The sequence below is a fragment of the Leopardus geoffroyi genome, chromosome A1 (assembly GCF_018350155.1).
Source record: "Leopardus geoffroyi isolate Oge1 chromosome A1, O.geoffroyi_Oge1_pat1.0, whole genome shotgun sequence".
Taxonomy (NCBI): Eukaryota; Metazoa; Chordata; class Mammalia; order Carnivora; family Felidae; genus Leopardus; species Leopardus geoffroyi.
This window is the reverse complement of record NC_059326.1, coordinates 141,632,453-141,652,552: the sequence shown is the minus strand read 5'-3', so window position 1 is coordinate 141,652,552 and position 20,100 is coordinate 141,632,453. Positions and strand designations below refer to the sequence as shown.

The 20,100-nt window shown below is 47.6% G+C and overlaps 1 protein-coding gene across 1 annotated transcript; it reads left to right on the top strand.

Annotated features, from left to right (window-relative positions):
- The first annotated feature begins 10,713 nt into the window (after positions 1–10,713).
- LOC123602540 (orthopedia homeobox) lies at positions 10,714–18,951 on the top strand. Its single transcript, XM_045487055.1, has 3 exons — positions 10,714–10,995; positions 12,284–12,693; positions 18,399–18,951. Exons 1-3 carry the CDS (start codon positions 10,959–10,961, stop codon positions 18,927–18,929), a joined length of 978 nt encoding a protein of 325 aa, XP_045343011.1. The 5' UTR covers positions 10,714–10,958; the 3' UTR covers positions 18,930–18,951.
- Positions 18,952–20,100: the final 1,149 nt, after the last annotated feature.

The following is a 20,100-nucleotide window of genomic DNA, read 5'->3' as shown; positions in this document are numbered from 1 at the left end:
GGAAATGTTTTTCACAAGTTTAATTCCCCCTGTGTAAAGAACTTCCTTTATTTGTCTTGAAGATTGTGGGTTGTCTCCTAATCCATGTTTAGGAAGTTGTAACTTGTAACTGTCCTGAATTGTATAGACTTTGACCACATTAGCCCTCAATACATGTCTCTCTAGGCTAAAATCCTCTGAGTTTTAGTCTGACCTCGTGGAGAACGCCTCTACATTTCCTAAAATTCAGTGACTTCAGCTTTATTCTCTGCTTTCAGTTAAATGGCACCATAGTCTATTGTCTTTGGGCTGGTAACCCAGCCCAGAACCTACAAATATTCACAGAATTGAATTAACCTGAATTGAACTTCAAAGAGCAGTTTCTCTTTACAGAGGGCATGCACTAATTACAAGTTTCCAGACTTCACAGCCTAGGCATTCATGTTCTACCCCAAGTAGACAACATGAAGCCATGGAAGAAATCAGGACTTGGATAGAATTCCTTTGCAGGAACCCTCTTCCTCTTCTGCCACCATCTCACCTCAAGTTCCCGGCCAATTCCTATGTACCCTGTGTGTCTCAACTTAGACGTCACTTCCCAGACCCCTAGACCAACTTGTTTTCCTTTCTGTTATCTCATGGCTTCTGATACTTTATACACACACACACACACACACACACACACACATCATGTTTGTATTTCTCTGCTGTCTTTCTTTCTTCATCAACTCTAAAGGCATGACTATACCCATTACATCCACAGGTCTCAGCCCAATATTTGGCTCCTAGCCAATGCTCAATAGCCATTTGCGAAATGAATGAGTGAATGAACTGTCAATGAATCGATTAGCAATGAGTAGCATTGTCCTTGACTCTTTCTCATCCCTATGTCTAGAAGCCAATCCTAGGCTCTTCCTAAAATATTTCTACATTCCAATCACATATCACTTCTTCCACTGCTCTCATTCTGGTCCAAACAACCATAGTTTCTCCCTTGGATTATTGTGTTTGGCTCCTAACTGGCCTCTGCATTTTCACTTTCCCTCTCTTCTCCTCTAAATCATACTAATCTTTCAGTACAAATATGAGGAAGTCATAAGCGAGGGCCACGTTGAAGATAGCACTTTTGTCCCTTCTAGAAGGAGCAGGAAAACCACGGAGAATCCTTTCTTAAGTTTTAATTCAGACAAACACTACAGTTCTCAGTCTCCATTGAGGTAGGTATGGCCAGATGACAAATTTTGGTCAATGCACTGTGACAAAAAGTGATAGATGCATTTTTGAGCCATGTCCTTAAAAAATGGTGGGGAGGTTTGAGCTCTCATCATCTCCCTTTCCAGCTGCCTAAAATACAGAGGTGATGGCAGGAACTGGAGCAGCCATCTCAGACCACAAGATGGAAGCCAAATGTTAGGAAGGCAGAACAACAAGGAAGCCTGGCCTCCTAGCCCTTCGGAGCTGCTATATCAGCCTTGGTATGTGAGCCTTGGAATGTCAGAGAGAATAAAATTCCATGTTTTCTAAGCTACTTTAATTTGGGGTCTCTGCCACATCAGCCTAATATGTATCCTAATGCATACGCCCCTCCCTATTGCAGCTGCTTCGTGGGAAGTCAAAAAAGATTATGCCAGGGAAATGTATATGGAAAAGTAAATATTCCTCCTGATGAGTGATTTGGGGACCTCTCGAATATTAAGGGAGAGGAGAATAAACCCTTGCTCTAAAGCAGCCAGGAAAGAACTATCTCCTGCCCCAAAAGACTCTCTGGTTCCATACGTTAGCATCTTGGGAAAGCTTGGGAGGGTGGAGAAGGGAGCTCTGCAGCTTGGTTCCAGTGCCTAATGTGAAAAATTCCTTTGGGGAGTGAATAAGAGAATTAGCTTAAGCTCTGGATTTGGGGGCTTTAGTGGACTTAAACAGACTTTTAATCACCCTTCCCTCCCCATGGTCCCAGTGTGTGAATTTTAATCACATTTGCTTGCATTTCCACCCAGGGAAAGGTCCGTGTATTTATGATGCACCATCGTGTGAGGCTGCTGCCCTCCCCAGCCAGAGCGCCAGCTGCCTGCGGCCTGCATCTGGGGGCAAGAGCTGCCCACCAGCCAAGTAGGTTTCCTGACACGTCTCTGTTACATAGAAAAATTTTGTATAGGTTTGTACTAATATCAACCTATATTTGGGTCAGATGGAAGATATGAATTTGTTATAGATTTGTTAGACTGTGCGCATCTTCTCACCAGTTGTTTTCTTGGAACTTACTGGTTGACAATTTATTTTTGATTCTTGACTCACCTCTTCCCTAGATGCAGATTTATTGTTAGAACTCCTCTTGAGTTGTACATTATTTCTTCTCTGAAAGTCTTAATCACAAATATTAAAGGTTCATCTAGATACCACTCTTTAATAAACTAGGGCTTGTGGGGGGCCTGAACCCCCTGAAGGTGTTTGCAAACATATGCATTTTAGTGGGAAGAGGGCCACAGCTTTCATCACATTCTCAAAGGGATCTGTGACTCCCCAAGGGGAAAAAAAATTCTTTTAAGTGCAAGAGTTTCCACCAGAACTAGTGATGTTGATTAGGGAAACAGAAGTTTGGGATAGTAGTGATTTACCTCCAAACTCTCCTCTCCCAAGCCTCCCCCTGCCATCAGAAAGATGTGGAAATAATTCATCTAGGCAACTTGCCTCTCCTTGAATTCCTCTTTTAAAATGGGAACATTCTAATAAAGGGCATTACATGAACTCCTAACACCTAAGAAAGTTGATTTGTCAAATTACTTTCTTCATTAGAATCCCAGATTCCTGGGTGGAAAAGGTGGGAGACTCAGAGGACATAAGATCAATTGAGCTATTTTCCAGGTTTTTCTCTGCCTTCCAAAGGATGCAATGGCCAAAGGCCACAGGCCCCATGGCTAAATAATCCAATGCAGTGCATGCTGAATTATAAGCTCCACTACGCCAAGGATCACCCCCCACTGTTCATCTGATATTCTCCAGGGCCCAACTCAACGCCCAGCGCATAGATGCTTAGTAACTTTTGGTCGGATGAATAAGGGAAAGTGCGTCAGCTCTTGTGAGTTTCCTTGTCCAACTCAGAATGTTTCCAAATGATAAAACTGAATCAAGGAGAGGGTTAACAATCTAATTAGAAATAAATACTGAGGTATCACCACATCTCAATACTGGCAACGTGCATGCGTACACACCTTGATGTAAGGAAGGAATTCATAAACTCTCCTAAACCTAATAAGCCTGAAAGGTCAGAGCTACCAATTTAAGAAATCTTTGGAATAATTTAAGACTTTTTTCCTACGAGGCGATTAAAACAGAGTTGTTGCCTTTTCACTACTTTCATAAAGTTTGGGAAACGACGGGGAGAGAATGAGAACGCCCAAGGCCCGTCCACGCCAGGTCTCTAAGCTCCTGTGAAGACGCAGTGTTTGCCGCGTGCTGATGCCTCTCGCCGCGCGGTACTCCTGCGTCTGAGCACCTGTTTGTAGTGACTCTTTTCCGGGGCGAATTCACATCCCCCTGTCCCCCTGAGCCAGTTTCCACTTGCGCCCTGAGATTCGCTGGCCTGCCCCTCGGCACCCGCCCCGGTCGGGGGCTCCTCGCTGCGACCTGCTCCTCTGTCGGCCAATGTCCTCGAAGTTGTTTGTGCAAACCCGGCTCCCTACGCGGGGCGGACGGGCGCTGCCCGGGAGCTGCCGGCGCCCCTACGCCGGGTGCTGCCGCCCCTGTCGGCCCCGCCCGGGCCCGGCGCGACCGCTCTGCACCGCCGGAGGGAGGAGGCCGCGCGGCTGGCGCTGCGCCCCCTGGGGGCCGGGCGGGACAGGCCCGGGTGCCCCTCAGGGACCGCGGGACGGCGCGACGGCATGAAGGCGCGGCGGCGGCCACTTCGGGCGGGCGGGCCCGGCCTGCACAGGAGTTGGGCTATTTTGTAACTGCACCATCCACCCAAGCCTCATTACCACCTCTTAATGAGACCCCTTTACTCCGTGACGTGCAACCGCTCCATCTCATTAAGGAAATCGCTCTTCAATGCTGATTATTTTATTTGCAGCCATAATTATATTTCTTTCGGCTAAATCACGGTTTAATCGAGCCCACATGGAGGGCAGCAGCACTAATTACGGCGGGGGATGCGGCGGCGGCGGCGGCGGGCGCGGGCCGGCTGGGGGTGGGGGGCGGTAGGGGGTGCCCGGGTGGCGGGCGCGGCCGGGGGGCCTGCGGGCGGGGAGGGGCGCGGGCGGGGGGCGGGGGCCTGGGCTCAAACACAACAACTTATTACTTCTAATTCCCCAACTGTCACCAAATCACCTGCACGAAACAAGAATCTAATTTGTTAAGCTGGCATGTCTGCAGATGGAAGATCGATCTTCTCTGTAGATTTCTCTAATTGAGTGAATATAGACGCCCGGAATTAGCCGCACTCGGGCTGCGGGGAGGGGGCCAGGGAAGGAGTGTAGAGAGAAAAGAAAGGGAGGGAGGGAGAAGAAAGAAGAGGAACAGAGAAAAGGGGGGAAAGAAAGAGAAATGGGGAGAAAAAAACGAAATAAAGGGACACGAAGAGGCAAAGAAGGAGAACGGAAAGAGAACGAGAGGGAAGAGCGGGGAGACGAAAAGGCTGAAAAGAGAAGAAAAAAGAGAAAAGAGGAAAAGAGAATAAAGGGAAGGGGGGAAAGGGGGAGTGAGGATAGAGGAGAAAGGAAGAGCAAAAGCAGACCGATAAGGATAACGAAAGAAGGAAAAGACGGGGGAAGAGAAAATTCTCTTTGAGGAAGGCTCATTGCCTATAGAATTGTATCTGCCTCCCCTACTCCACCCCCAAAGTGTAAAGTAGCTAGAGAAACTTAGCCCTGGTGTCAGTCGTAAACTGGGACTAACAGCTTACAAAAAGGAAAAGATTGGGACGCTGGAGACAGGCGGGGAGCGAGGGGGGAGGGGCGGGCGCCGGCGGCTCCAAGAAATGGCTTACAGAATTACATTTGTTTTTCTTGTGATTTTATTAAAAGTCACTCCTCATCTCCAGAATGCGTGAAAATATCTACTTTCCACTCAGATACACCGCATTAACTTGTTGGAGGCGAATTTGTTTGTTTGTCTATTTTATTTATTTGCTAGATAAGATTGATGCAGTCTTATTAGCGCTATATCTAGTTATAGAAAGAGATAAGGATGAGATGTTTTTCTTTTTATTCCAATTACTAGCCTTGTCACCTAACTGAATAACTGATATATGATTATTTATCCTGAGTAAATAGAAATCAGAAAAGCAGCGAACTTAACACATACAAATAAAATCTCTACGTCGCTTATTGTATTCCGTGTGGCTAATTGGGGCCATTAAAATTACAGGGCTAAAGGCAAAAAAAAAAAAAAAAAAAAAAAAAAAAAAGAGGAGATACGGAATCAGGGGGCGGGTACTGATCCGTCATTGTTTTGTGCAGAGCTTTCTGCGTTGAGGGCCGTGGATGCGAGTGTTTAGAAAGCAAAGACAGAAAAAAAAAAAAAATAAGCAAGGGACAGACCCCAGCGCCTAAGAAGAGTCATGCAGGTGGATTGCATGGTTATAGTTTGCAAACTCGAATGTATGGGAAACTGTTTATTTCAGAAAAAAAAAATTAAGTTGAGCTCGTGTATCGCCTGCGGCTTCCAAATAAGGTGGGAAATCAGACTCTTGGGGGAGAGTTTTCTGCTGCTCGGTCACTCCCCGCACATCCCTGAGGTTCGGGTAAGCAGGCAGTGGACGGACACACACTGCTCACACAAGCGCGCACGGAAGTACACGCGTCACGAACAAGCAGACCCAGCTCCCTGAACTTAAAAAAAAAATAATAATAATAAAAGAAGCCTGGAGTATGGGTCCTTGGCTTTAAGCTCCTGGGCTGTCCCCAGCCGGGCCCTTTTTGCGAAGAGTTTTGTGGCCCTGGGCTCCTGCGGCGACGTCCCAGGGACGACCCTGGCTGAGATCTGCCTTGAGTCCCCGCGCTTCCGGCCTAAGCAGGCCTGGAGAATGTAAGTTTGGGTTAAACCTAAGCCAGGAGCCAGGAGGCTAGGAGTTAAAGGCGCTCACTTTGCGCCCGAGAGCCGTCGCCGGAAGGCGAGCCGAAGGGTTTTGCAGTGGCCAGGCAGAAGCACTCAGCCAAAGCCTCTTTGGCTGTGGTCTCTTTTGCCGGGAACCTCAAGAGAGTTCTTTTATGCAGAGAAGTGTGGAAGTGCCTGTCACCCCTTCCCAGAGACTTGGCTGCCCTCCCAGATTTCCTTCCTTCCACTTACCCCACTCTCAAATCGAGTCCCTTAAAATGAGCCATACAGCAAGCAATCCCAAACTCCAGTGTATCGAGATGTGGACCACTGACCCCTGTTCTGGACAGGGGTGGGGCATTGAGGGTGGGGGCTAGGGGAGCTTCTATTCTGGCACCTGGGTTAAGATATAGGAGAAGGTGATCACCATTGTTTCACACTAGTGGGCTTGAGAACTTCCTGTTTTTTCCTTGAGTATTTGCTCCCACCCTTTATTCTTTTTGAGGTTCTAAGGTAGGCCTGAGGAACGCAATCTGATTTGCCATTGCTTTTGGGTTATTGCATATCTGGAAAAGTAAACAGGATTGTTCAAGTCACTTGATTTGTTTTCTGTAAGCAAATAATACCCAAAAGCATGGCTGTAATTTACCACGAATTAAAATTGATTCTTTTCATCAGGCAAGAAAATAGGAAAATGTGAGATCGTTAATTATTGAGGGAGGCGCTCCTCATTAAAGGGAACAATGTTACAATTCAGCATTTAATAGCAGGAATGTGAATAATAACGCGCCATATTTCAGCCCACTGTCTGCAAAGAAAAGAGAGCGGTTTACAAACAACCCAAGCAGCCGAAAGTTGCATTTAATAAACACCCGAGGTTTCTGTAAGTGGAATAAACAATCAGGAGCTGGGCACACTACCCAATTCTTCAGGAGCACCTAGTGTACATTTTTATTCTTTCTGTCTGTCTCTCTGTTTCTACAAAAGATTCACAATGAACACAGAAATACAATTAGAGAGAAAATCAGAATTACAAACCTAATTAGCATAAAGGCATCATTAAGGCACTTGCTGCCAGGATCTCCCATGCCATTCACCTCCGATCCAACCACACTGTATTTCTAAATCTTTCTCTGGACCAGGATGGCAAAGCAGGAGGAAAGACACGGATGTGGTTGCTGTTGTGCTTGTAGTTTACATAATCAGCCATCAAGGTTTTGGCTTAATGTATATACATATGTCCCAGAAAGCCCACTTCTCTCAAAACTACAAAGTTCTCATGCTCGGCCTGGGAGCTGGGTTGGCCGGCAGCGCGAGTGGGTTCTGTGGCCTTTAGATGCTCTTTGTGCTTCGTTAAAAAGGAGAAGGGGAAAAGAAGAGAAAGAAAAAAATGATTTCCCTGTGCATCGCCCCTTGGCAGGCTCTTGTACAAAATTCAATCTCTATTTTTTATGAGAAGTAAACTGTCTAAATAAATTTTATTAGGGGCAACCAATATATTTTCTGGTAGTTCCCTTTGTTCCACTTCTACGTGTGTGTAACAATCTAAAACCTATTTATTGAGGAAAAATCACTGGATCCGTCATAGAAAATCCTTTTACTTTGCTTTGAAGTGATTTCTGAAGACATTCTTGTCATTCCGAAGATTTGGGGGCCATTGCGCTAAAGCCTCGGCTTGTTAGGGACTTCAGTTCCCATGATCATGTGGGAAATGCCTTAAATTATCAATAGCAATGGGCCTGACCGGCACTTTCCCGGCTGCCCCAGGAACGTGGGAAGATGACGGGGAATAAAACTCTGGTAAATACATCTCAGGCGCTGCCCAGGTGGATTCAGACATTGGCCAGAACGAGCTGCCGAGAGGGAACCGGGCGCAGGGACGAGCATTTTACATCCAGACTATTGTCATTTTCCTCGCCACGCCTGCTGGCAGCCGGCTCCTGACAGTCGGCTGCGGCTCCAGCTTGCACCCTCCCCACCTCGACGCCCCCACACCACCCCCCATCACCCCCTCCCATTCTCAGATTTCCCTTTCTTTCTTTCTTTTTTTTTCCCTTTCCTTTATCTCCCCCCCCCCCCCCACCACCCCAGATGCTTATGCTCTGAAGTCTTGGAAGAAATGATTTAGTTTGTTTATACTGCTATAAAAATCAAGACCAATAGAAAAGTCATAAAATGAAGCGGGCTATCAATCACGCCGCAACATTGTTATTCAGCGGTTACTAACAGAGATGGATAATCCTTTGATTTCGTCCCATTGTTATTACTCTGATGTGTCTTCACATTAACTATTACACATTTATTTATCGACCTGAAAGATACAACAAAACAGAATATACGAGCGAGTGCGTGTGAGAGGACGCCGCACGGCCCGGCGGCAGTTCTGGGACTGGCTGTGGGAGAAGGACAAGAACGTTTGTGTGCACACCACGAGAGGACTTGGGGCCCCGCGCCCCTCTTTTTTCCCCACGTCGCGGCCTCTCCTCCCTCCAGAGTGCGCATCCAAGGCAATGCGGGCCTCCACGGACTTGCCTGTTTGGAGGAGCAGGGTCAGCTCCCAGGACCCCTGACTCTTCTGCCCACCTCTGCCCCTGCGTTCCGGTCTTGGGACCCCCGCAAGCCCCACCCAGGTGGGCACACCCCCCCCCTCCCCCGCCCCTGCGAATCCACTGAAACGCGCACCCGGGTGAGCACTCGGGCGCCACGTCCCGGGCTCACGCCGCCCCGCCCCAGGCCTCCGTCCGGCCTCTTGCTGCGCTCGCCTGGCGCTGTAGCTTCTAGATTTCGGGTTTCGTTCGGGGAAGGGGAAGGTTTTACCGGAGGGACTTTATTTGCTTTAGGTTTAGGTATTCCCCTTCCAAGCAAGCCTTTCTCGAAAGGACACTAGGTGTTTGCTGAACACCCTCGTGGTTTCCGAATTTGCTCCTGCCACCTGGGCTCTTCCAAGCTGCTACCCGCGTTCCCGGCGCCCCAGTCCCCCACAGGCCGTGTTGGCATCATTTGAGGCGGCCGCCGAAGCTCGGCCAGGCCCGGAGCTTCCGGGGAAGTGGTGTCCACAGCTTGGAAGGAACCGTTGTGGCTGATGCCCGGCATCCATGCGTGTGTGCATGTGTGTGCGCGCGTTCGTGTGTGTGCATGGGAGGAGGGGAACAGGCTGCAGGAGAGAAGGAGGAGGAAGCAAAACTGCCCCAGAGTTCGCCTTGCTGCCTCCTTTGTCTCCTTGCTCGGTCCCTGTCACACACACAGCTAAGGACACACACACACACACACACACACACGCACGCACCATTCCTCTCGCATCTGCTCTCAGGCAGCATTTCCAATGTTTTGTGTAAGTCAATTGGACGGCGAACAAAAAAAGCCATTTGCTCGGTATTATTTAAAACAGACTTCATAGGACCACCCTTTTGTGGAAGCTTTATTTGCACTAAATGAATAATCTTAATTGCATCACTCTCGAATTAAAAATCAATGTTAATCAAGTTGAGAGTAGTAAATATCAGTTTTCATTGTGCCTGGGTAGAGGGCATTTTTCTTGTGTTGCAAATAAAAATACAAGTCAAATAACTTTAAAAGGGCATTATGTTCTGCTACAAATACAATTGAAACGGATTGTTTAGGAGCAGATCAGAAATGGTACAGAATTTTGCACTTAATTTCCTCAGTTATCATTTACAATAAGAACCTCTGGGCTTGACAGCCAAGTCTAAACAGTAGTAAATTAGTACAAATTTATACTGATTTTACTCTAATAATCGTAATAAAAGCTTATAGATTTGGCACTAATTACATAAATGCCTAATGATCTTGAAAATTACTCTGGTTAGAAATATATTACTAATCTAAACTTTGTTGTTGGCTGGCTCTGAAAAATCAGAACATTAGAGATGGTTCGCTTCACTTGTGCAAAGCACTTTAAATTGTTCAAGTAGTTTAACATATTCAAGAAGAAAATAAAGAGCATTTAACTTTATTTACAGCCATAAGTGGAATTGGGAACCAAGCTGAACTTAGAAACTTTGACCGAAAGAGCAGGTTGCGGGCCAGGATGCAAGCGTGGGCCCGGTGGAGGAGCGGCAGCCGGGCCGGAAGGGTGCGGAGTGCACGGATCTGCACTGTGCGCGGGGTCCTGACTCTGCGGGCGCTGGAAGCGCAAGGGGAGTCGACTCTTTTGTTTGTTTGCTTGCTCTTTAGGCCTGCTGAGGGGCTGCTAGCTACTCTTTAGGCCCGGGGTCCCAGCCAGGGTATCTGTACCCTGGGCTCAGGCCTGCTAGGCTGCAGCGGAGTTTACGCGCGGTCTAGAGGCTGCGCGGTGCCCTGGTTATGCTGCGTAATGGCAGGCCCGAACCAGCAGCAGACCTGTGTTGCCCAGAGCGCGCGGGCAGAAGTGACTCTCGGGTCATGCGGGTGTCAAGCCCTGCTCGTCCCCAGCACTGCCTCTGCCGTAGGATGATCCTAGCTGTAGGAGACCGAGCTGCACCTTTGGAGGGAGCAGGGACAAGGAAAAGGAAAGGTGTGACTGGAGAAAATCTCGGGGAGGAACCTACGGGAGCCAGGCCCAGAAGCCCAGGGCGAGACCGAGGCGGCCTCCGCTGCTTTTGCTGCTGCTCGCGGCTGGAGCTGCCAGGGCCGCCGCCACCGCCTCCTCCGGGCGGGCGCGGGCGGGCGGGCGGAGTGGGGGACTCTCCCGGCGCTGACATTTGCAGGCTGCCCTCCTGATTGGTCCCCTTGCCGAGCTGCTCACGGGTTCATTCAACTGTTAAGCACCTCCCCGTCTCTCTAAAGGACATTATAATGCAAGAAGCCCCCTTTTTAACCACAAACCGAATTTTCTTTCATTTAGGTGATCTATATATATCTATATCGTATAGCTTATAGCTTATATCTATTTTAAATAACTTAAAGCCGCTAAAATTTGGGGGGGAACAGCTTTCGCCCTGGAGCGGTGCGCGATGCTGTCTCACGCCGACCTCCTGGACGCCAGGCTAGGTGAGTGCGCGCCTCTCGCCCGGGCAGCCAGGAGAAGCCTGGGCAGGAAATTGTCAATTTGTTCCTTATTTTACCTTAATGCGCCCTAAATGGACTAATTTCTTTAAAAGTAATTGTGCTGCATTAAAGTTTAATTTGATTTAACATCGTCTTTAAAAAAAAAAATCTATGGAATATGTAGATCCAAAAGAGGACTTGGGAAGTGTTGTTACTTTTTGTTTTTCCTTTTTCCCCCTTCTTCCCTCTCCCTTATTATTATTAATTTTTTTTGAACGGCGATCTACCCTGAGCTAATTTGTTAGGAGGTGTTTTTCTTTCTCTCTTTTCCCCTCCTGTTTGCTTTGATTAGGAATTTTTTTTCCTCCTCTTTTTTGCTCTCTCCCCCTGCCTCATTCTCTACCCCTCATCTAAGAATGGTTGAATTTGTAAAAATCTGGCACAAACGAGAAGCCGCTGCAATCGAGGCAGATTTGCTAAGTGTGTTCACTGAGAAAGGAGAAAAGCCAAATTCATCCTCACAGGCATCCCCGCCTGCAAGGGACTCGGCATTGCCAATGGCTGAGAGAAACGCGCCTTTTATTTCTCCGGAAGGAAGTTGAATTCTGTAAAGTTTGATTCACTGCTCTGTCTATAGTTTCCTTGAGTTTCCTTAATGCTGTCTGGGTTGCTGGGCTCTGGGTTTCCGGTTTGGGAATCTTTGGTGATGGATGTGACTCCATTTTCCAAACACTTTCTCTGATTTGAGGGGGAGGCGGAGCTGATTTGGGTTGATTTCAGAGGGTGGAAGGCTTGGAGAATTATTCATCTTCCAAAAGTGAGAGGGAATCGGCTGAGGGCCGGCGGTAGAGTTCGCCAAGCTGTCTGAGCGCAGGTGGGGCAGCAACCAAGGAATCGTTTAATTTTCTTTCTTTCTTTTCTCCCCCCTCCCACCCCAGTCCAAGGATATGCTCTCGCTTTCTTGGGACATCAGGGGTACGGTTCATGAAAGGGAATCGAAGGCATGTTTCTTTGCCGGGACTGGGAGTGTTCCACTGCGGGAGATATGAAAGCATGTGCTGTTTACTACGAGAGCCGGCTGCAGAGAGAGGGGAAAGGGCCGGGAGATGGTATTCCAACTTGGCTGTCCAAATTCTGGGGAACCCAGCTGAGCATCCCGAGAGTTTCCTTCATAGGGTGAACGTGGGCGAAGAGGGAGCCAAGGATGGGGCTAAAGGAGGACCGCGCAGGGAGGATAGTCCCTCCTGGCATCGCCAGGAAGGTAATGACCGCGATCCCCTTCCCTCCTCAGGTATGAAAGATGCTGCCGAGCTTCTGGGCCACCGGGAGGCGGTGAAGTGTAGGCTGGGCGTGGGGGGCTCCGACCCTGGGGGCCATCCGGGGGACCTAGCGCCCAACTCCGACCCAGTCGAGGGAGCCACTCTGCTGCCCGGGGAGGACATCACTACAGTGGGCTCCACGCCGGCCTCGCTGGCGGTGAGCGCAAAGGACCCGGACAAACAGCCGGGGCCCCAGGGAGGCCCGAACCCCAGCCAAGCCGGCCAGCAGCAGGGCCAACAGAAGCAGAAGCGCCACCGGACGCGCTTCACCCCGGCGCAGCTCAACGAGTTGGAGAGGAGCTTCGCGAAGACTCACTACCCCGACATCTTTATGCGCGAGGAGCTGGCGCTGCGTATCGGGCTGACGGAATCCCGAGTGCAGGTACGCCGGGCTTGGGCGCCGGGGCAGAAGGCAAGGTGGGGCGGGAGAATTTGGGCAAAACAAGCGGGGTCTTTTCCCTGTCGGGGTTCTGGGCTGCTCTTCGGCTGCCTTATAAGTTCCATGGATAAGCAGGGCTCCCACCTCCCACTAGTATAGCCACATTCCTGCAGAAATGCCTCAAAAGCGAAGCCGGCGTTGTTCTACTGTTAGGTCGTCTCATTCGTCCTGAGAAGGGAAGCTCTGCGTCTCCCAGCCTCCGCGTCTCCCAGGCGGCTAAGCTGAGCGCGCACCTCCACTCCACCTCGAGTTCTTCACAAGTATTTCATTACCCCTAATGAGTTTGTGTTAAGCGTCTGGATAAATGGGGGGAATGCAACAATTCTACAGAAAACTTGAAAAGGGAGGAAATAAGGCATGACGGCACCTTACAAAAAATCCATACCTGAGTTTCACGGTGCAGCTTTATTCTCTTGCATATCACCCTCCAACAGCTCTAAGACAACAAACCCCGAGCTTTGAGGTTTGCAAAGGTTTTAAACTTTGATGGTCTACCGAAGCGCCGCCGAGAGCGGCTGTAAAGATCCCCCAGTCTTTGAACCCTGGTTTTCCCCTTAAGGAAACTGGGGATGGGGGGATTGAAGGCTTTCTGTTGTAGATATCCGATCTGAAGAAAGGACATTTAGGGCAAGAAAGATTGACAGGTAGCAGACGAATTCGTTACTAATACCTTGTTCTCGGCCAACCACCCTCCAAGTTGTAAAGTATATATAACTTTGAAAATCACATCTATAACTTTTCTGAAAATTGAGGAATAAAAGCATAAGCTCAGCGAATCTCATTCCCCCCCCCCCCCGCTTTTTAAAAAAGAATGAAAACAATATATCACATCTTTTATGTACCACTGCTCTAGGTGAAATACCAAGGCGCTCACTGAGTCTTGAGCTATCCAGGGTTCTGAAAACCTTCCTTTCCTGTCTTGAACATGATAGTTTCTCTATGTCATGCAGGGTGTCAATTTCATCTCTAGCTGCTTTAACAAATTAAGTTTAAAGATCCCAGTTGCTTTACATTTGATCTAAGAAGTTGGAGACAAGGGTGTCCATAATCACAGTGTTGAATGTTTATGTCTGCTTTCGACATTGTAAAAATAGTCTAACCTGGAAAAACAGATATGCTTCTGCTGTAAGTAGTCAGCAAATGAATATCACTGGGAACTTAAAGTGGTCAATTAATAAAGTAATCATCAAGGTAGAACATAGATTAACATTTTTACTCATTGTAAGTCCAGATGGTTTCGTCAGTGGACTTTGGAAACCCTGAATCATGGGCCATTGAAATTGAACACCCCAAAAGTGTTAACTGCATTGTGCAGATATATATTATTGTTTAAAAAGATTTTTACTTCCCACCTCTTTTTAAATCTGAAGTTGGGTCCAAACCTTACTAGAAATAAACAATTTCAATACTTTCATTACTGTTAATGATAATACTGGCTTCTTAAAATCTTGTAGGTTCAAAATTCATAAATTGGCTTTTTGTCCCTCAAGAGAAATACTACCTAATAATTTTTGTTTTAAAGAGTAAAATGCTGTTGCTTAACCTAGACATAGTGGTAATTAGTTTAAATTAAAATAGAACTTAGAATCACAAATAAAATATAATTGGACAACCGACTTTATGAAAAAAGAAAATGAGGTCTATTAAGCTTTATTAGGTCTTCCAAAGGTTAATGGCAGTGGTTCTTTTAATAGAAAAAGTTGTAAATGAAATAAAATACAAACTATGTAATAGAAACAGTTATTTTCAAAAAGTACACAAAAGAATAATCAAGAAGAAAAAGACAAAGTACTTTAATTGTTCTAGCATAATGTTCAACAAAAGATAATAGCTTGAGGCTGCTGATAGGAACAATTTAATAGAATGGCAATTTCAATATTTTTAAAAATAATGTTTCATAGTTTAAAAAGTAATCAGATCAACATAACCTTCTTAATTAACATTTCAAAATGATTAACATTATGTAATGTAATGCAAAAATAATTTATGGAAAATGTATTTACTTCACAATTCACTGTACCATTGCTCCTTGACCAAATTCAAATTAAATAGTAATTGGTTTATGTTCTTATATGATGAGTACTTCATAGTTTTCTTTATAGTTAACAGATTGCCACACATTCTTTTCAGTATGTGGGCCACTGCACTGATTAAAAATGATCTAAACATTTAATTTATTACAATTGTATGCTTTTAAAGATGTTTTTTTATTTCTAGACTAACTGATCCAACAGACTTATTTTTATCTATATCTGGTATATATCACACTTTTAAGTACTTATTAAAGCACTTCTACTCACATGGAGGCCAATTCCATGTCTGATATCGCTCCCCTTTTCTGGCTAGTGTAATAAAACCATTCCTTTTATAGCATGCCATTATTAGAAACCAATTTCAGAATTATTTATAACCTAGAATGGCTTATTAAGCAGCAATGCGAGAATCATGCAAATTACGCGATCAAATGCAATATAATAAGCATAATCATTAGTCTCTAGCACGGATTAATTAACTTTCAATATTTTATTTACATAAAAACCAAATCAGTGAAATAACTTCTGCACAGTCAGGCTTGCCTTTCAATATTTTATACGAACAAAAATAATGTGCTGTAATTCCATTGACCGTGTCCCCCAGAATGGCCCTGTCACCTGCCACATCTTAATAGGGGGACAAGCTGAGAGTATTTTCTAGTTTTCTAATGGAATGAGAAATTGCATTTTCTTCCTCTCCCAGCACTATTAAAGTGTAATGAATTCGGCCCAGAGTTCACGGCTGGCTGATCGAAATGAACCTGAGATCTCGGCTTTAATACAGCTCCCCAGATTTCCTCCCAAATCTTCACATTAATCATTTGCTGGATTCCAATGAGATCTTCATAAAGCGTTTGCTTCGAGGGGGAAAAAAGTAATATTCTCTCTTTCTCCCTCTCTTTCTCTATTTCTGAGCCATTTATAGGTGGGGAATTAAACGGGCTATATATTTTAAAATACATTTACAGTATGTCTATATTACTGTAACAGCAGATATCATGAAAGTGGATTTTTAAATTCCAACCTCCATTAGATTCTCACTGTTGTATTAAGCATTTTCTGAAAAGAGCTGCATTTCAAACTGAGTACAAAGTTGGCCAGTGGCTGCGGTTAATATATTTTCTGGAGTTGTCATCTGTGCATTCTCAAAATCTCCCTTAGGTTTTGCCTGCATTTTAATCCGTCATGCTCTAGTTTTCAAGTGGAAACATTCACATTTTAAAAACATATGCATCATAGCTTGGAACGGAGGTGCTCAGACCCCATGCAGATTTTTTTCACAACCCCAGTAAGCCATGAAACATAAAAAATTTTGTAGCCATCATTTGACTACTAACCCTCAAACATAATTGAGCACGAGTTTTCGATTATTCCTATCATATTTAGTTCTTTAACAGCTGTTCTTTTCCACCTGTGCCTGAGGTCCAGAAACCTTTCTAGCAGTTGTGTTTTCCACTGTAGGGGCAATCCCTCCGCCCCCGCCCTTCTTTCTTCTGCTTCTCCGGAACCTCCTCCCCCCCCCAGATGTCTGCCACCCTCTTCGCCCACTGCCCAGCCCAAGGTATTCAAACATTTAGGGATTCACTGACACTTTGCAGGCCGTTAGGAACCGGTCTTTATAGCTATCTTTCTAAATATACCCGAGTGCGGAATGTGAGATGTGGGGACCGTTTGGACATAAACATCCTCCCTGTCTAGGGCTCCATCCAGTCTACCTCTCCTCAATGCAGCCTAGGATGGGTAATGCAAAGTGACCTGTGGCCACAGGTCTCCTCACTGTGCTTTCCTTGGCTCCTGCGGGTTACTCTCTGCTCCAGGCCGCTAAACAGCTCAATTCTCCCCCGTCGGCATTGATCCCAGTTACTATCAAGGGCCCCGCAGTCTCATTAATCCGTTGTGCCACCTACTCTAGGGGCTTTAGCAAGTAAGGGACCCGGCATCTTTACACAATCAGGAAATTGGGGTAGGCAGAAACACGGGAAATGGGGTAGAAATCAGAGAAAGATGAAATGATGGGTGATGGCTTGGGTACAGTAGAAAGGCCAGGGCCAGCTCAAAGGCGGGCAATATGTCTAGAGTGCAATGCCGTTCACACTAGTAAGCGTGGAGGGTCTTCACCTGCACAGTGTAACATGCCTCTGTGAATAGCTGGCTTACTGAGAATAGGTCAGGTACATCCATACTCATGATCCTTTAGCTTGCAGAATAAACACTAAATAGCTTGGATTAACAGATGAATAACCTTTTGGTCATGAATATGGTCAAATTACGTTTGTCACATTCTAAGAGGAAACTCAATCAGTACCTGAGATGTGTCTTACGTAATTTATATTTGTGCACACTAAACCTCCAACTGACTGTGTGTTAAACTGCAAGCCTGCCAGGTAGGCGTACTGCCAATTATTATTAAAAAACAAAACAAAACAAAACAAAAAACCACACACAACCCAAATTCAAGTATGGGGAAACAGGAAGTTCTCTTGGTCAGGCAGTTTACCTGGTATCTTTCAGAAGAACTCTTCCTTCCCCTGTGGTGGTGAATATGGCATTAATTGTCAAGTTTGTCTGGTAAGTTCAGAAATTCAGAGGTATTGTTAAGAAAAAACGAGTACGAGGCTTATTTTTATTTGGAGTATATTTTATCAAACACATCTCTCTAAAAAGAAAGATATGTGGGTCTGAAGCAAAATCAAATTTGATTCATTACTAGTGTGTGCTTTAAACTTGACCTCTAATTTGTACTGGTCAGAAAATTTGTTTTCAGTTTATACATAAACAGATCAAACAGGGGAGACTTGAGGAATTGGAAACCTTGTAATTCGGGGTTCTCAGCAAGTTTCTGAAAATAGACTTGAAGGACGTGGGGCTCAGGGCTCTGGCAGCAGGTTCCAGCACATCTGCACAGCTCAGATAAAAGGTGCCCTCAGAGGGGTTCGAGAATGAGGCATGGAGACTTGTGGCAGTAGAACCAGTCGCTACGAATCAGAAATCACGGTGGCGACCCAAACAACACCGTAGCTCAGTGCGGCTCGCTTTCCCACAAGGATCACTATATTAACCTCTCCGCTCTGTCATCTGTGGCGTTAGGGGTTTTCCTTTGTCTTTCGATTTTGAAACTGGCTATGTCATCCTCAGCCCCTCATCAATTTCCAAATTTCCAGCGTTTCTGAAAATTCTATAGCCCATCAGTGTTATAAGGCACTCTGTTAAGCCACATGGGTACACATGTTTATCTTCATTTGTACACCTGTGGGTCCGATTTTGACACATGCCTGCCTGCAGACTTGTGCCTCTAAGCAGTGCATAGAATGTGCCAGCGTGCAGGGGCGTGGTGAACACTGCACGCGGTGGTATGTTTGCACCCAGTGTAAGCGCTCCGGGGCACTATCAGGACCCCGGAGGTTGGCGCTTGCTGAGTGCAAGGGACTCCGGTTGTCTCGAGCTGACGAAGAACCGCGGTCTCTGGCTGAGTGTACGGGCACTTTGGGCAGATGGTACTTGTCCCGCCTGGGGCAGTGTCTGACGCAGGTTTCTCAGGCTCAAGCCCCCGCCCCACCCCCTGGCCAGCCGGCTCGCTAATAGCGCTCTGTGTGTCTCCCGCCCCGCCCGCTCCAGGTCTGGTTCCAGAACCGGCGCGCTAAGTGGAAGAAACGCAAGAAGACCACCAACGTGTTCCGCGCGCCGGGAACTCTGCTGCCCACACCAGGCCTGCCTCAGTTTCCGTCAGCCGCCGCCGCCGCCGCCGCCGCTATGGGCGACAGCCTGTGCTCTTTCCACGCCAACGACACCCGCTGGGCGGCGGCCGCCATGCCGGGCGTATCACAGTTGCCGCTGCCGCCGGCTCTGGGCAGGCAGCAAGCTATGGCGCAGTCGCTGTCCCAGTGCAGCCTGGCGGCCGGGCCGCCGCCCAACTCCATGGGCCTGTCCAACAGCCTGGCGGGCTCCAACGGCGCGGGGCTGCAGTCGCACCTCTACCAGCCCGCCTTCCCCGGCATGGTGCCCGCCTCCCTCCCCGGCCCCAGCAACGTCTCCGGCTCGCCCCAGCTCTGCAGCTCCCCGGACAGCAGCGACGTGTGGCGGGGCACGAGCATCGCCTCCCTCCGCCGCAAGGCGCTAGAGCACACAGTCTCCATGAGCTTCACTTAATGCAGCCGCGCCCCAGCCCGCTCCGCCCCCGGCGCCGCCCCCAGGGCCGCCCCGAGGTCCTTCCGGCGCGCGCCCGGGCCCCCGCTCCCTGCCCGGGCCCCTGCCCCCGCGCCCTGCCCCGTCCCCCCACCCGGCCTCCGCCACTTCCACTTCTCGTTTTGTTCTCTCCTCTCTCGTTCGTACTCTGGGGCTCTCCCCAAGCCCCAGCCCGCGAGGCCTCCCATCCACCTGATTTCGCCCGCCCCGGTCCCCACTCTCCTCTCAGCTCCTCTTCCCGTTTCCCCCAACTCTTCCCTGGCCCCCTTCTCCAGTACTTCACCCCACCCTTTCCGGCTACCCCCCCCCCCCCCCCACCGCCACCCGGCTCGCAAGTAGCGTGCTCGCGCCCTCCTCCCAGCCTTCCGACTGGCGGCATTCTCACCTACACCTTCAACACGACGCCTACGACCCCCTCACCCGCCGCCTCCCCTCCAGTCCCTTCTTTACCCGCACCTTACGCCCCTCCTTCCGCGCCCTGCAAAAAGCATCCTTCCCGCCATTTTACTTACCAGGGAGTCGACTCAGGATCTGAAATCAGACACCAATGGACTGGTTTGTGGGCAGAAACACACACATCCGCACTCTCGCTCACTTTCAGACACTACACATACACGTACACACACGCATACACAGTGCACCTAGGTCACACACAGACGTGTTCAAGGGACAGCACAATGTTAGGGATTTTCGTCTTAAAGGAGGACAAGCATCTGCTACAACCGCCTCATCTGAGGGCCTAACTGATATAATTTGATTTATCCCTGTATTCTTTCTCCAAACTCCTCTTTTTCTTTCCTCTCCCACCACCCTACCCTTGCCCCATCCGCCCAGTCACATCCATGCAGCCCTCTATTGGCTTGCAAAAGAACACTTTTATTTTCTCTTTTATTTTCTTTAGCACAACTGTGTGAGGTTATAGAAGGGAAGGCTTCTCAGGAGGAATATGCCAGTAAGTTGGGTGGCTGGAGTAGATTAAATCAGTCAGGTGATGAAGAAGAGGTGATCTTACCCATTTTGATAAGTCTTTATAAGGAAGAATAAAATAAATGTAAGAAAATTTTCCTTTTGTAAAAGTAAAAGCCACATCTCTTTTCTGGATCCTTCAGGACTGGGGTTTGTTTGCTTCCTTTTC

Coding starts and splice junctions, on each gene's coding strand:
- LOC123602540 (XM_045487055.1), top strand. CDS start 10,959: ATGCTGTCTCACGCCGACCTCCTGGACGCCAGGCTAG. Junction 10,996..12,283: donor CCTCCTGGACGCCAGGCTAG/GTGAGTGCGCGC, acceptor TTCCCTCCTCAG/GTATGAAAGATGCTGCCGAG. Junction 12,694..18,398: donor TGACGGAATCCCGAGTGCAG/GTACGCCGGGCT, acceptor CGCCCGCTCCAG/GTCTGGTTCCAGAACCGGCG.